Source organism: Lepisma saccharinum, chromosome 10 (assembly GCF_977018435.1).
Source record: "Lepisma saccharinum chromosome 10, izLepSacc3.1, whole genome shotgun sequence".
Classification (NCBI taxonomy): domain Eukaryota; kingdom Metazoa; phylum Arthropoda; class Insecta; order Zygentoma; family Lepismatidae; genus Lepisma; species Lepisma saccharinum.
In genome coordinates this window covers 15,289,377-15,306,175 of record NC_139238.1, presented here as the reverse complement: position 1 = coordinate 15,306,175, position 16,799 = coordinate 15,289,377, and the positions used below count along the sequence as shown (strand labels likewise).

The 16,799-nt window shown below is 36.5% G+C and overlaps 2 protein-coding genes across 4 annotated transcripts in view; one reads left to right on the top strand and one right to left on the bottom strand.

The window, feature by feature from the left end:
• The window catches only part of LOC145993787 (kynurenine/alpha-aminoadipate aminotransferase, mitochondrial-like), a 96,449-nt gene that overhangs the window by 22,644 nt on the left and 57,006 nt on the right, over positions 1-16,799 (top strand). The gene's annotated exons all lie outside the window — the stretch shown is intronic.
• Positions 1-16,799, bottom strand: part of LOC145993786 (uncharacterized) — a 32,592-nt gene that overhangs the window by 5,256 nt on the left and 10,537 nt on the right. The window contains exons 4-9 of one of the 2 annotated variants that reach the window (XM_083129585.1): positions 14,797-14,944; positions 12,333-12,480; positions 7,141-7,285; positions 3,639-3,811; positions 2,751-2,789; positions 57-208 (exon numbers count right to left, since the gene is read on the bottom strand). In XM_083129585.1, coding sequence (XP_082985711.1) covers positions 57-208; positions 2,751-2,789; positions 3,639-3,811; positions 7,141-7,285; positions 12,333-12,480; positions 14,797-14,944 — 805 coding nt within the window. The remainder of the gene's footprint in view (positions 1-56; positions 209-2,750; positions 2,790-3,638; positions 3,812-7,140; positions 7,286-12,332; positions 12,481-14,796; positions 14,945-16,799) is intronic. The other variant, XM_083129586.1, reaches the window with a different exon arrangement.

The following is a 16,799-nucleotide window of genomic DNA, read 5'->3' as shown; positions in this document are numbered from 1 at the left end:
GCTGAAAACCCTTTGCACTTGCTGCATAAGTAATCTTAAATGTCACAAGTACTTACTTTTTAAATATGATTAAATGGAATATTCCTGGTAAAATGAATGCTAATAATGTACAGCATGTAGCACCAACCAGTGCCATAAGACTGGCAAAATTGGGAATGGCTATCACAATAATTCCAGTTAAAGATACAATGAAAAGCCTAAGAAGATTCTGCAACAGAAAGAAAGATTTACATGAAAATTCTGTAGATACTTTACACAGATTATAAAACATCCAGCTCTATATACATTTCTGTTTCAACTGTCAAATACCAGAGTCTTTTGCAGGATAAATATAACTGGATTTTGAAAATTAAAAAGCCATGCTTGTGGTTGAATGACTGATAAAACTTGTGGTTTTTAGGCAGAGTGTGATGTAGTGACGAGATGGAAAATTAGGAATGGCTGCGTCATTTAAAAGTAGCCTAGTCAATCAGAACGAGTGTGCAACGTCAGTCATCAATCTCTGAGGAAGCTGTAGATGTACACTTGCCTCACTTAATAATGCATAATTTTTCTTTTTTATGCAGTACATTTGCAGAGGAGGAACTCTATATTATTCAGCTACTTTTAAGCCAAATTCTCTTTCATTTCATCCAATGTGTCTATCTTTTTCCTTTATGAAAGTGAAAAATTTCTACCTAGCATTTCTAAAATGCTGCATGCATGAATATTACGTTGTATAAATGATAAAGTACTTCTAAATTCGTTAACCCTGTACAATTTGTTGTTAGTTTATTTTATGTTTTAGAGCACATACGCGATATACATTGTAGAAATTTGAATGAAAAACGCAGGCTTGATCACGAGACAGACCCAGGTTTCCTGTCTCAGTTCACTGATACACCTTGGCTTAGTGATTTCTCACCACTGGCAGTGCTGTTTTTAGCCGTGGTCAGACGTAAAAGAGCAATATTTACAAAGAAAAGTAGAAATCTGAGCAAAAACATATCACCCAGGATTCCAACCTAAGATTTGGCATACCATCCACAGCTCAACCAACTGAGCTTGGCCTGGTTTGATCTGATTTTTGCCTTCCACTGTTTTACTGTGCACAAATTGTCTTGGTGGTATTAAATGAAATCTGTTGCTGTTGAAATGCTGGTGAAGTTGACAGGTATCTTCCAGTGTGGAGCTTACTAGTACATGTTTTTGTTGTGCATGTCCTGAGTGTGACAAAATGTACGGAAATATTCAGCTCCATGCTGGGAAATATTCGGCATGTCAACTTCATCAGTGTTTCAAAGGCAAGAGATCTTGCTGTGGTATCACTGAGACAATTCTCATGTGTGTAAAACAGTACAATCAGGTGAAAGTAGGGTTGCCTTGTGAGGTCAGTTCGTTGAGCAATGGCTGTGGATTGTACAGCAGAGACCCAGGTTCGAATCCTGGATAAGCTCACATACCTTGCATACATGTGTATTTTTGTTTGTTTGTTTAATTTGGTTTTTTACATCTAACATGGGCTAAAAGCTGAACTTCCAGTGACAAAAGTGTAAGTAAAATACTGAATGCACTTTGCCACCAAGCCAAAGGAGTACCATCTCTGAAATGGGAAAATTGCAATTGTTTTTATTAGTATCCCCAGTGTCCACATTTCAATCTTCCCCTGGACATCACCCCTTCCATCATACAAAGTCAACCAACTGATGACTTAGGTCCAATTAAGAAAATGAACAGGGGTGAGCCATACTTTGATTAAGACACATGTTGCTATTTGCCAAATAAATTATGGTACAGTCAAAATCTTCACCTTTCATGCAAACTTGAGGTTCACTGACAAACCAACAGCCTGCCAGAATATCCACAAAACTGATATTTTTCAATTTGAGCCTGTACTTTTTTGAATTATACTTCTGCAAACTTTTAGCTAATCAAATGCTGAGGATTAAAATGACTACATCAAATTCACGAAGGGACACCAATACCCATGCCTTAAACCAAAAACCTCGGGTAGTGAGTCATGTGCTTAACGAGTTGGACCACCAAGGCAGAAAAAAGTCTGCGAAAACAGTTGCATCATAGCTCCAAATAAAATCTTTACGCCAACTTGCTTTGGCTATTAACCACCATATTAGCTGCCCATCCACTTGTAATGGTGCTCACCGCACAAGCATGGTATCACATTTCCGAAACACCAAGTGTTCTTTGGGAAGATTTCGAACTGAAGTGACAAATGACGCATGACAGCCAACAAGAGACATGCAACCAGCAACAACAAATGACATGTGTTACTTGGAAACCTACCTTCGGAAATAAAGGAAATCTTTGTCACTCTGACTGAGCTGTTTCGCACACCATGTCACTTCGGTTATTGGTAGCACTACCAACCAAATGCTGCACTAAATGTTTTTCTACAGATTAGATAGGACCCATTTCATAATATGAAGCCCCTATGTTGCTTGTCTATTCGATCTGAAAGCTCCCTTACATGGCTGATATTTGACAATTATGAAATTACAGAAGATAACTATTGTCATAAAAACATACACACACTTAAAAGATAAAATAATAATAAAAAAGCATATTAAGAGATTCCTAGTGGGTTCACCAAATGGTTTGAAATAACATTTCAAATGACACATATGACCCCAGTGCATAATAATTGTGCAACTCAGACATAAGGACAACATTCAGAAAATAAGAAATCAAAGATATAGGTGCACATTCCAATTTAACAAAAATTATTGCATTCATATTAAAACTAAACTTACCACTAAGAGACAGAATACAGTGGCCTCTTTGAAGTAAAGCTAAAATAAAAAATGCCAAGTCTCAATTACAGATAGTCCAATCTTCCTTGGCTCCAAACAACTCATTTCTAAAAATCTACAGATTGTCCATGTGTCCTGAGGTACTGTCAAATTTATAACAATAAAAAAAACATTGAACTATTAATAGCTTTACGTATATTCTTTTAACACTTCACAACATTTTACACAGGCCTTTGAAAAGTGTATGTTGTGTATTGTAAAACTTTTGCAAAAAGTTATTAGTAATGGGACAACAGTCTGTGAGGGCCAGGGCCTATCAACCAGTTACGGGGTAACGTGTGGTCAGCACGACAAACCCCCAGTTGTCATTGCCAGGTTCGGTGACTGGGCTACACTACTCATTCGTAGCTCCCCAATTTCCTCACAATGGTGGGTGACGACCAGTCCCATACACAGGACGAAATCTCAGGAGAAAAGCTGTTACGCTTCCCCAAGAAGACTCGAACCTGCATGTGTTCCGTAGCCAGCACGACGTGGGACTTATAGAATGATGATGACAAGGGAATACATAAATTGGAACTATACATATTGTTTCACACATGGAAAGTGACATACTTGAAAATGATGATGTTACATCTGTAAATGTGTTAACTGTTGCTTAAAGGACATGTAAATCATATCAATCGCATACAGTAGAGGAAAAAATTAGCACTTGCAGCATGAACGTACAAATTTAAATTACATACTACCATTTTGAAATCACATCTATTTATTTTGGCTAACACCCTCGCTTTGATTCAGAGTGGGAACACTATGCAGTGGTTAGAATTGTAGTCCAATCACAAATAGGCTGTCATCTTACTTCTATACTTTTCAGTTTGTACTTACCCCTTTGTGAACATTCCTATTCGGAAGACAATGTGATTCCAACAATTCTACAACTGGAAAGATCATCACAGGATATGTGAAGAAGAGGGATAAACATAAACAAATTTTCACTATCATTGCAAAATCTAAACCAGTCCCATGTGGAAGATTCAGTGTAATGATCTCATTGGTCGCTAGAATGAAAAGGATCAAACTAATTAGTACATAATGAAGATTACTATCATATGCACATATTTCAAAATCTATTACAAGATAATATTTTTATAAAAGTCATGATACAGACATTTAAGCTTTAGCAGACAGAGAATGTGCTTTTCAAACTTGCTGCGAAGTACAAAACAAAATCGTAGCTCAAGAACTAATTGTTGTAGAGAGATGAAATTGGTTTTGTTTTTCTTCTTACAGACAGGGCTTATATTTATACATTGTGCATCCCAATAACAAGTGTTAAAGGAACAAGAAGAAAATTGAAAAAATTGGTACGCTCCTGGGGCTCCCACAATACACCGAAGTGAATGAAAAAATGTAGTACGTAGCAGGGGTACATTCCTACAGCCATACAAAGTTTTGTTGAAAACAGGCTGATACTTCTTATGGAAAAAAAATAACAATGTGTGAAAGCAAGTGTTGCCAGCTTACAGAAACAATTTCGAGAATTTCAATTCTAACAATGGATATATTATTTTGTAATTCGAGTATGTAATACTTTTAGAGGTATACTAATGAACAAAAAAGACAGAACAGAAATATCATGGGTGTAGTTTTCAAGAAGTGGAGTGTTAATTGCTGACATGTGGTCTGAGAAAATTGGGCCTTTGTCCCCACATCCCCAAAGAAATTTAATTATCACATGTTGCTTAAAGTGTTGCTTTTTACTTATCACTACATGTAAAATTGAAATTTAGAAATTGAAAAGTACTATCATTCTCAAAACAAATAACAGATTTGTTTTTGTGGCTTGAAGACATTGTAAAAATGTTGTTTACTTTTTTAACCCTCCGTTATCTGCATCCTCATTGCTGCCTCATCAAAACCAACGTCATTTAGGTGAATTATTGGTGCAAATCGAGGTTGAATTTTACTAGCACTTACTGGAAATCAGGGGAACTATACATGAACACAAGCATGTTCATTTCGGACATTTTTATAAGCTATTAAAAAGAAAGTAAAAAACATGAAAGAGTCTCAAAGAATTACAGGCTTAGACTCTTGAAGAAAGTGTACCAAAATATTATTCTAAAAGTAATTAAAACTTTGCCATATAATGAAGGCACTAAAAATTAACTCTCCATTCACAAAAGTTATCAAAGTATTTTCCAAAAATGTTCTACGTATTTTCAAAAAAAATGTCAACATATTTTTTCAAAAAATTTCAATGTGTTTTTCAAATCGAAGGAACAATTTGTTCCAAAACTCTCTGTCAAAATCTTATTGACTCAGAAAACACACCTCGAAGAAACTTACAAAATATTTTTAAAGTGTTCAAAACTCAATTTGTTTCTAGTACTCTTACGAGGTAAAAAAAAAAAGTAAAGTGCTCCCCTGTGCTTAGCACCACGCCATGCAGGCATATAGGGGGTGTGGGGGTAACGCCCCACACTTTCTTGATCCGGTCGTGAGTGGGGGTGATGTGATCAGCATCACGCCCCTGGCTGCCTTTACCCCCCAGGGTTTCCCCCAGGTACCCATGTCATTCGATGCTGGGTGGGCACCGGGGCCGCTTCCAACGTTAGAAAAGTTCCCGGATTTGAAACAGCCGGTATACGTAAGAAAAGACATACTGACTCTAACATAAGGAACCGAATGTTGTCACTTTTCAACATCGTTATTTTGACAACTCCGACATTTCGTATGGGCACTGCAATGGTTTCTGCATAAAATAATTTGCATTCCGAACAACGTACCGCGCTTTTATTCTTCTTATTTCCCCCAAATTCACGGCTGGCGTGCTGTGATTTAAGATATGAAACACACCAGCATGCGGTACTGAGTGCCGCCAAAGGGAGACCGGTCACTTCAGAGGAGTGTAAGCAACTGAAAGAACGACAGAAAACAGGCGCCAACGCCTCTATGTTTTCGAGGGTATAGTGAAGATAAGTTACCAAGTGCTTTCGCGACCATTATTGCGCTGCTAAGGAAAATAATTCAAAATTATAAAAAAGGCAGCACTCGGTTACGGAGAGTTAATAGGGCTGAGCCGATACCACTTTGACCCGATACCCTTACAGATTCTCACCAATACTGATGCAAATACTTAGAAATTGAAGCAATTTAAAGTAGTTCAGCATATTTAAAAAAAATTAAATATAGTTTTTAATTGAAAGTATTCCATTATTCAAAGTTTTGCTTTAAAATATTCTTAATTTCATATACAATAATTATTTAATCACAAAATCAATTTTTCCCCACAATGCTGTTAACAAAATAATGAAAAATTATGCATTGTGCATATTTTACAGTATATTTACACTCTACAAAAATGTCGCACGTCATTTTTGTGAACTCAGTGACTCCAGAAAATTAATGGCTGGTATCGGAGATTACATACCAACATATACTTTTCAATGCCATTAGTAGAGCCCGGATTTATAAGCACAATCAAACAGTAAAATAAGCAAGTTCATAAGCACAAAAAATGAAAAAAATAAGCACCAAAATAAGCATAAACAAATACAGGAAAATCTGAAAAAATATTTGTTTATTAGATCTCTTAACTTATTCAAAGCTGTTAAAGTATGTAAGGAAGGTAATCCTGAAATTTTCTTGTGTGAAGCTCATGCCTCTGTCAGTGAAGAATGATTTGTAGTGAAAATGTTCTTTCTGTGTAGCATGACATCACAGGCGCATGTGAAAAACAGCACAGTTCTTCTTCGGCGAATTCCTCTTCAATGTCTGTTTCTTCACCAGAAACATTTTTATAAATTTGGCACAGTGTTTTGTAACCGGGATTTTTCAGTAATTCCTGACTGAGCTTGTCGGACACAATTTTACCAACACTGTGAGTTTCTGAAGACAACGTTACTGAAATTTCATCAATAAGAGAAAGCGAATGTTGCAATGTATTATTTGGAGCTTTCAACTGTGTTATAATATCAGGTAATTTGGAAAAATGATCATGGATGCACTGTATCTTTTCTAGGATGCAGTTTCTATTTCGAAGCATTGATCTTGTCATCCCGATGCTGTAGTGTGATTGAAATAGGATTGAAATATGACAGATTTGAGTAAAATATACTATTTTAAACCAAAATCATAAAATAAGCAAGCATAACTGTTTCCTGCAGAAATAAGCATTTATAAGCACTTTCAACTTTAGTTAAATAGCTCATCAAGGTATGTAATACGAAGTATAACCTTTCTTCTTACCATTAGAAGTCTGGAAAAGAATATACATTTCGCTTATAAATCCGGGCTCTAGCCATTAGTATCGGCCAATACCAATACATTGGCATCAGTGTAGACTCACTTATTACAGACTTTATACATTATGACTTCAACATACCTGGTCCAAATGATAAGTAGCCAGACACTCCAAAAAGTATATACAAGGCTGTGACAGCAATCATTGTATGTACAAAAAACTGCTGAAATTGGTATCTTATTCTTGTAGCTAGAGACTGTTCTAGTGACAAAATCATTCCAGCACCCTAGAAGAGAATGGAAAATAGAAATATACCAAGAATTGGCTAAACAAAGCATTCTTGCATGATTATTAGAACAGGTCTACACTGTAACACATGTCGGTCCTATCTGCACATTTTGAAGTGCAGAGAAAAAGTCTACCAGACTAACAGGATGTTTCTGTGACCTTGATTCAAACTTGCAGGGTGGATGGAGACTGACTGAAGAACCAATATGAGATATGGAACTTCAGTCCAGAAATGCACCATTAAAAAGTTATGAGCCAAAACTATGCCTATGACAGTGGAGTAAGATAATTGAAAGATGTGGCTTGTAGATTTAATACGGACCTTACTACAATGTATCGTAGCACTCTACAACGAAAATGTTACAGTAATTGTTCAAAATGGCAGCCCACTGCGTCGATGCAGCTCTGTTGCATCTGCCCTAACATCCCCGGAGTTGTTTTGACGATATAACAGGCAGCAAGGATTCTTGCCAGGAGGGGGTGCAAATGGTGTCCCTTGGCTCAGCACACCATCGTCAACCGTTTGAGTGAGGAGGACCTGTTGACAAGAATCCTTGCTATTTTGTCAGAATGACTCCAGAGCTGATACGATAGAGCTTTTGTCTTATTCCAATGTCATGAGCCAAAACTATTTGGGGTTTTATATAACTTTTTAATGATGCATTTCTGGACTGAGGTTCCTTATTTCATAGTCAGTCTCCATCAACCCTGCAAGTTTGAATCAAGATCACAGAAACACCCTGTATTCTCTGTTCCAGTAGTCTGTGGAACAAGTGAACGAAAACAAGTCCTCTGTACAGGTAGTGACTCAAGAGGGCTCGACAAATAAATGCACTATAGGGAAAGGAATTGCATGGAGAGGGAAATAAAATGCAACTGCAGCTCCCAACCATTTGCAGCAGCACACACTGATTTGCTCCACCCACTAGCTTTCTCCCCTTGTTTCCTAATATACATGTCATTGCTCCACAGACTCCTGGACAGACTGCTAACAAAAAAAAAGACAGTTTAGTTCACTAAGCTTAATCATCTGACTCCCAATAGATGTCAACATTATTTATTTACTGTCACTGGACAAAACACTATAACTGCAATACAATATAGAATATTCATATTGGATTTCATACTACTGGTAGGTGTAAAGTAATAGGTGGGATTTATTTTGAAACTAACAATAAAATTAAATAATCCTCCAATCAGCATTTGGCCATAAGAAAACTCAGCCACTGGAAAAATTTGTTATACACGGGTATTAAAAGGATGTCAATAATCCCCAGTTCTTTATAATCATGGACGTTGTTGCTTGTACCTTCTTGTGTGTCACCGTAAGAAATTACCTTGCAGATTGTACCTCTGCCTTCAATAATGTTCATTTTCATTGTGTTTACTGAAACTATTATTAAGACATTAACTTAACATCAACAGCCCTTGAGGGGCAAAGGCTTGCCAAGTGGCTTTTCATTGAATGATGCCTGGTCAGCACAGAGAGTCCCATCACTGCTCTTTTATGACTTTCAAGACCAGGGTCCACTCCTGAACTATCCTTACGATACACGATAACACCAAAATTTTGGCACCCCAACCAGGGATCAAACATGGGACTGCTTGACCAACGACCCAAGCACTTATAATTTCACTACACGGAAGCTTTTTACTAAGACCAAGACAACAAAATGTATCATTATTAGCTCTCATCAAGTTTGCATTACCTTATTTCCCACCTTGATTTTTCACAAACATGATAACTTTTATCCACGAAGCTGTTTTTTTTGTTGTGTTTTTTTTTGTTTGGATTAATTTCAGTGGCCACTGCCACCATCCTCGTTGGAACTTCCTGTACTGTTGCTTGGCGTGCACCTTTTGTTTGTAGTTCTCTGGCTGCCGCTAGGTGCACTGTTGTTAACTGTGCATCCGGGTCTGTGTCGTCTGCTATTTCCGGGCGATAACTGTTGCAGTAGGGGAATCCAAGTGTGGTGCGTTTGCCCGCTATCGATGTTTAGCTCGTGCGGGAAGTGCATTATGGCGTGCGTTTCCTTGATTTTGGTGTCTACGAGCATGTGGGCAGTGTGTTTGACTTGAACCTTTTGAATTTTATGGCTATTGTATTTGATATGTATAGCAAGACCAGTAGTGGGTTGGGCTTTTTTCACATCTGCTAGGTGTTGTTGGATTCTTTCATTGACAGCTCTGATGGACCTGCCGATGTAATGTGCCTTGCATTCGCACTCTGCATCGTATACACCTGGGTTATTAAGGGGGGGAGAGGAAGTACAGTTTGTGTTTGTTCAGTTTATCAGCTATTTTGGAATTAGGTTTGTGTGCTACAAACAAAAGATGCACGCCAAGCAACAGTACAGCAAGTTCCAACGAGGATGGTGGCAGGGGCCACTGAAATTAATCGAAAAAGAAAAAACAGCTTCGCGGATAAAAGTTTCTCCATATTTATATACTACCGCGTCTCTCTTTTCCCAATTATGAACATGATAACATCAAAAAATGCTAATTATTGGGAAAAAAAGTGTTTATGTATATGCAGTGACATGTTCTAAACATATTTTTCATGCATTCAAACTTACAAAAAAATGCGAATTTGGCATAAATGGAAATTGTTGCCTTTCTTGTGAAGTTAAACACATTTTGTCCTTAAAAAGCAAAAAAATATCGAGAAAATCAAAAATTCATATTTGCAAGCGTCTGAATTCATTCTTCGTTAACATCCCAACAAGGCGGTTAAGATTTTAACAAGGGATGCTCTGGTGACTCTCACAATCCCTCAGGCAAGTTTTCAAGGACAAAGATAAAAGGTTGAGTACAACTTGCTTTGTTTAGAATATACCTCATTTTCTTCTGGATTTTACATCAGTGTGGCACTGCAAAAATTCCTAAAATTGCAGTTACAGTGCATAAGTCTGAAAATATGGTTACACTTCTGGTGTCGAAATATTTGCAATATATATAATCAATTTTCTGAATACACCTCGCATAATAGGAGAAAGTATTTCATTATTGTAATACTGTACTTTATTTCCCACCACAAATCTTATTCTCGGGCAGGAGAATATAGGGTAAGCATAAATGATTCATTGGGTTTTAAAGTGAAATATTTCCAAAACTATTAATACAATATGCGTGTGCTAATCATGAAACGAAAGAACACATCTGAAAGTTTAATTTCTCATATTTGTAACCTTGGCACCTGCTGACCGATGGCAGCACAAACCAAATTTCTAAAATGGCATCTATGCAGCAGAAAGCATTATGGGTTTTGGAATATGAGAAGTGTATTTCCGTTGTTATCATACAGCATGCATTCCGGAGACAGTTTGCAACTGCACCGCCAGGTCACCAAAGCATTCTGCGATAGCATCGATAGTTTAAGGAAACTGGTTGCCTGTGAAAAAGATAAAAGCACAGGATGTCCAAGTGTTTCTGATGAAACAGTGGAGCGAGTTTGTTTTGTGCGTAACACACAGAAGTCAGCATATCGCGCCTGTCGGGAACTTGATATTCCGCAGCCAATTGCCTGGAAGATTTTGCGAACCCAATTGCAACTGAAACCGTACCGCATACAGTCATTGGAAATGTTACAACCGGACAACCTCATCAAACTATATGAATTTTGTAACTCCATGCAGGAATTCATGGTGGTTGCGGTAAACGCGGTTTAAAATTACTTACGTGAAATTTAGAAGATTTCGTACTTCCGCGTTGCACAATTTAATGGTTCAATCCTATTAATTTCGAAGATCCACTGTCTTCATTCACAAAAGGGTACGGCGTTTGAAGCGGAGATGGTACCGCGTCACTACTTTGTTTGTTCCCGGGCGGCGGTGGTTGCGATTTTTCCCGTTCGGCAGCACTGGCGCGCGCATCTTGGTTTGTGTCGTCTGCTTCCTGTTGTCCGGTGGCGTTGTCAGTTGGGGGTTGGGGGGCTGGGCAGAATTGCTCGGTAATGTGCCGTTCCTGTTCCCCGCGTGACTGGAGGGGGGTCGGGTAGGTGCATAGCATCTTTTCTTTTTCGGGTCGGGGATCTTTCTGAGGACAGGGTGCCAAGTTGGGTGTGCTTGCCCATTGTCCAGGTTTAGTGCTGGTTTCTGCTGGACGATGGTTTTCTTGAGCTTCTGCTGTTAGAGACTAGGCGACATTCAATTTGATTGGCAAGGTTAATCGCCATAATGTTCCTATCTGGGGTACTGAAGTACCACAGTGCAACGTAAACGAGATTCCCCAAAAGTGAATGTAGTTTGCTGCAGTGTCTAAATCAAAGGTGTACGGTTCCTCTTTCTTCGCAAAGAACACTGTGACGGGTATGTCATTCCTCGATATGCTGCAGTTGTGGCTGTTTCCACAAGTGAAAGAGGAGTCCAATAACTTCGTATTCCAACTTGATGGGGCACCATTGGCACACTGAGGTGCGTCGCTACCTGAATGAAGAACTCCCACGCCGTTGATTGGGCAATGTGCTAAAGATGATTTAGTGCTTTTCCCATGGCCTCCTAGATCTTCCGACCTAATGGTTTGTGATTTTTTCCTTTGGGGGCATGTGAAAGACACAGTGAATGTGCAACCTCTACTAACAACTTTGGTTGAGCTGCAGGATCGCATTACAGCTGCATTTACGAGCATTAGTAGGGATATGCTAGAGCACATGTGGGGCAAACTAGACTATCGCAAAGATGTGTGTCCTGTGACGAAAGGAAGCCACATTGAACATTTGTGAAAGTATGTCTGAAACTTGGACAGTTTCTGTTTATTTTCATGTACAGTATCATTCTTTATTGCATGTGTTATATATATTTTTAATGCAGCCCTTTCAATCCCGATGAATCATTTATAATTACCCTGTACAGTTATTTTTACTGTATTGCTAAAACTTGCACTTTTCTGAGGTAGCTTTGTTACCAGTATGAAGATAGAGAACATAACAAATATTAGAGATGGAATTTTTATCACAATTATCTTACATATTCCATTGTGCATTTAAGAACATTTCAAATCAATCTTAATAATAAAATGAGTTACAATTTCTATTTACGTCCACATACCTCATAGCAATATATCGCTACTGCGAAATAGAATGGGAATCCTTTGATAGCAAACTCCTTCGGATGGAAGCGTGCAACATGATAATGTTCAAAATCAAACCAAAACACCACACCAAAGGCAAATATATTTGAAATTTGTGCAAAAAGACTGAAAAGACACAAAAAAAAAGTAAAAGTGATTTACACGCAGGAGAACACAGTTGTGCACTTAAATCAGAAATTAAATAAAATCAGAAAAGATTTCAAAGCAGTGTTATAGAAATTTATAGCACATTTTTAAAGGACTGATACTTACCGCGTATATTTCCCAATTTAGTACTTGTCTCTGAATGCTCATATTAATCATGATTAAGGGACCTGAATTTTCATTATTTTTCCAAAAATTTGCACAAAGAACATATTCAACATTACAATCATAAGATCTGATTCTTTTTTTTTTATTATCTTTGCACTCAGCACAGAACTTGATTGCTTGAATTCCCAAATTAATTTTGCCTTGTACAAAAAAAGAGCATCATTGTTAATTATGCAAAAAAAGTTTGAACAATATTTAAAACCTGACATGTTACTCACATAGCTTTCTGGGAAGAATATGTGAAATTTTGTCCCTTTATTGCATCATAAATGACTATAAAAAGGAGCCTTTCTGATGGCAAAGCAGAAATATTATATCTATCTATATATATATATCTTTCTCTATCTCTCTCCCACACACACACACACATGTAAATATAAGATATGTAATTTGTGCAAATTTGTTGAAAATACTCGCAAAACCACAATAGTGTCTAATCAAGGCACTCTCTTGAACATTTTTTACTTACAGTCCCGTGCGAATTAATCGGAACAAGATATTTTTATGCATGATAGAGTCTCAAACTTGACTATTGTTCATGATGAATTTATGACAAATCGTGTAATACAAATTATATAACAGAAAGAAGATATAAAATATCACCAAATGTGGCACCAGCTTTTTCCTCAAATTCTTTTTTTGCATTAGATTACTAAATTTGATATTAAGGCCCATGGTCAATAATGCACCTTGTTGATAAGAAGTAATATAATGATCACCACATAACAACCCAAAATATTTATTCTTACCACCATTGTAAAAATCTTTACCAGACTCAGTTAAAGCCTTCTCACCATGACCTGCAACTTGTACTGCTACATTATTCGTAGCATACTCATAATAATTGAGTGATATTGAGTAATCCTTATCTTGCATAGATCTTATATAATTTGCTTTTGCTTCTGCAGAAAACATTCCATATTTGCCACTCATACTTACAGATACTCCTAATTTGTTTTCCAATTCTGAAAAAGATAGTGCTGTATCTAATTGAACGTACCCTTGTTGTCCAGAAGTTGATGACACAGTTGCATTGTAACATACCTGTGGGACAACCTGTTGCGAATCGCCTTAATATCCAACGCCAGCTACAATATTACCGCTAGTATATTGCCTAACTTTTCGTATAATCTCCTTAATTATTGTCGACATGATGATACCTCTTAATTGTGCATTCTATTGAACACAAGTTGCCGATTGACTGTTTTATAGTTGGCACTCACATTATTTACTACAAAGGATCTTTGAAATATTTTAAATAATTTAATGATAGATTGTGATTTATACAGGCTAATCAAGGTATATAATGCGAGGTAAGTAATAACTTATGGTATATTAGCTATTAAGAAATATTACGAATATGTATTTTTTTGTTTCTGAGTAGTGTAATTGATGAATTAGGGTATAAGTACAAAAAAATACATAATGTGTGTAGTTATTGTCGTATTTCAATTAATTCGCACGGGACTGTAGACCTAATTTCTGATTGGCCTACTTTATTTGAAATATTTTCTCAACGTTCATACATTTATCAGTGGGCGAATTCACATACACACATACAGTCCCGTGCAAATTAATTGAAATATGACAATAACTACACACTTATTTTTTTGTACTTATACCCTAATTCATCAATTACACTATTCAGAAACAATAAATTACATATTCGTAATATTTCTTAATAGCTAATATGTTCTTCTTTCTGTTATATAATTTATATTACACGATTTGTCATAGATTCATCATCATGAAACTATAGTCAAGTTTGAGACTCTATCATGCATAAAAATATCTTGTTCCAATTAATTCGCACGGGACTGTACAATCTGAGTAGAATACTCACTAATTTTAATCAATACTTTTAACAACTTCTAATTGTTATAATTTTCATGCATTGGTATCGGTGGAAATCACTAGGAGTATCTGTATGGGTAAAGGCTCAGCCCTAATAAAAACAGAACAATCTTTTAACAAGTTCATTTCTCAAACAAGATCCTACTTTCAGATGAATGGTTAAAGCTGTCACCTTGAAATAAGAAGTTGTGGGCATGTAAAAACTCGCTTTACTAAACAAACAAAAAAATATATAATTAAAAAAACAGTACTTACCTAAATACTGCCAACTTATTTAGATGACGTAGCAATGTGAGTGTGAACAAGGGTGGCAGAAGAATCAAGAGCCAATGAATATTAGTTAATGACTGGAAGTAATGGCTTAAGTTTTCTATAATGAATATTAAGTATGCACAGCAGAAACCTGGAAGAAAAATAGAGAGGAAGATAGGTGGTAAAAATAGATTTCTGCAATAAATGAGGCTTATTTTAGAGTTTTGTTAGTCGCTTGCATGACCCCTTGCAAAACTATGCAATTGGCAAATGAATAAAATTAGACAAGAGAGTTGCAAAGGAGTAAAATGTGAAAGGATTAATATTATTGCCAATTTGCAAATAAATAGATCTACACATTTTCTTGTTCATTTACAATACTTGCACTTTTACTTGTATTTGCAATACAAGATTTTACACACTGCAAATGGCTATATGAAGCTTATACAGGGTGATTATAAAGTTTTGATCCATTTCTGTGAAAAACAGATATTAGAATCAAACCAATAATGAGAATGGAAAACCTAACACTTAGTAACAAATAATCTATCAAAACTTCTACAGATAATGTAAACCCAACCTCAGAGTAACACATAATCCATCACAGGTTGCACTGAGCCTTATTCCATATGACCACCCAAACGTCTAGCTAGAAAAGGTGGTTTGTGCAGCAGTGCGTCGCTGGGAGTTTTGTGTGGACATGCAGGGTGGTCATATGGAATAAGGCTAAGTTCAACCTGTGATGGATTATGTGTTACTCTGAGGTTGGGTTTACATTATCTGCAGAAGTTTTGATAGATTATGTGTTACTAAGTGTAAGGTTTTCCATTCTCATTATTGGTTTGATTCTAATATCTGTTTTTCACAGAAATGGATCGAAACTTTATAATCACCCTGTATTTATTGCTTAAAAACACATACCATATACAATTTGCTCATGATGATACAAAGATACAAAGCAATATCTAAATGTAAGCAGAGGGGAGTTTTGAAAATCGAAAATGGTCAAAATTGAGAAATATGCATTTGATGAAGTCATATTCTAGCAACATAAAGAGAAAAAAAAAATCTCACTATGGCATGATGTTTGATTATATTTAAGGGACCATGTAGGTAGTATTTGAAATACTATCCTCACTAATAACAATATGACGATCTCCACAGAAAAAGTGGTAAGCACAGCACGCTACAATGCTAGAGCAGATTCCTGGCCTGGACATGGGTGATTTTTGTGTCCCTTCATCACATCATCACTCATCCTCACTGTTGCACTTAGCCAAAAGTAGCAGAAAAGCAACGCTACAAAACAAAAATCAAATCAAACTAACAACTCTCTGTACACTGTAAAAGTAAACCTCAATATACAGTGCATAATAACTAAGTAACAACAGAACATCGAAATAAATAATGCTGGATGCACATTTTGAATCTTGTTAACAGACAATTCTGTCTTAATATGTTCTGTTAGTTAAAAAAAAAAAAAAAAAAAAACACAAGCATGCACACTTTAGGGAGCTTTAAGAATGTAGTGACAAGTGACATGCAACATAGGGGTTTCACGCCACTCTTCACAATCCAGGACACACCTTCAGGACATGTTTAAAAGCTGCAAGCAAAGCACTTTATACTAGGTACAAATTGAATTCACTAATTTGCAGAAGAGTCCTGACACCCACAATTCAACGTAGCATTTCAAACTCCATATTATTGTCTGAGAATATGTGAGCGTGCACATGCATGTTTGTGGGGGTATTTGTTTTTGTGTTGCAGTGCTTATAGATTAGACTGTTATCCTTACATGAATATTTTTCTTTTATTTGTAAATTTTCATATTTTTTCTCTTTTTTTTCAATATTTTAATGTAGACTAGGTACTAAAATTTCATTTTTAAATATTGTTTAAACATGGTCAAGTAGAAGAAAAGGCTCCACAGCCATATTTTTGGCATGAAAACAAGACAAAATAAATAAAGTGAATACATTGGCAAAATTTAATAGTTACTCTTC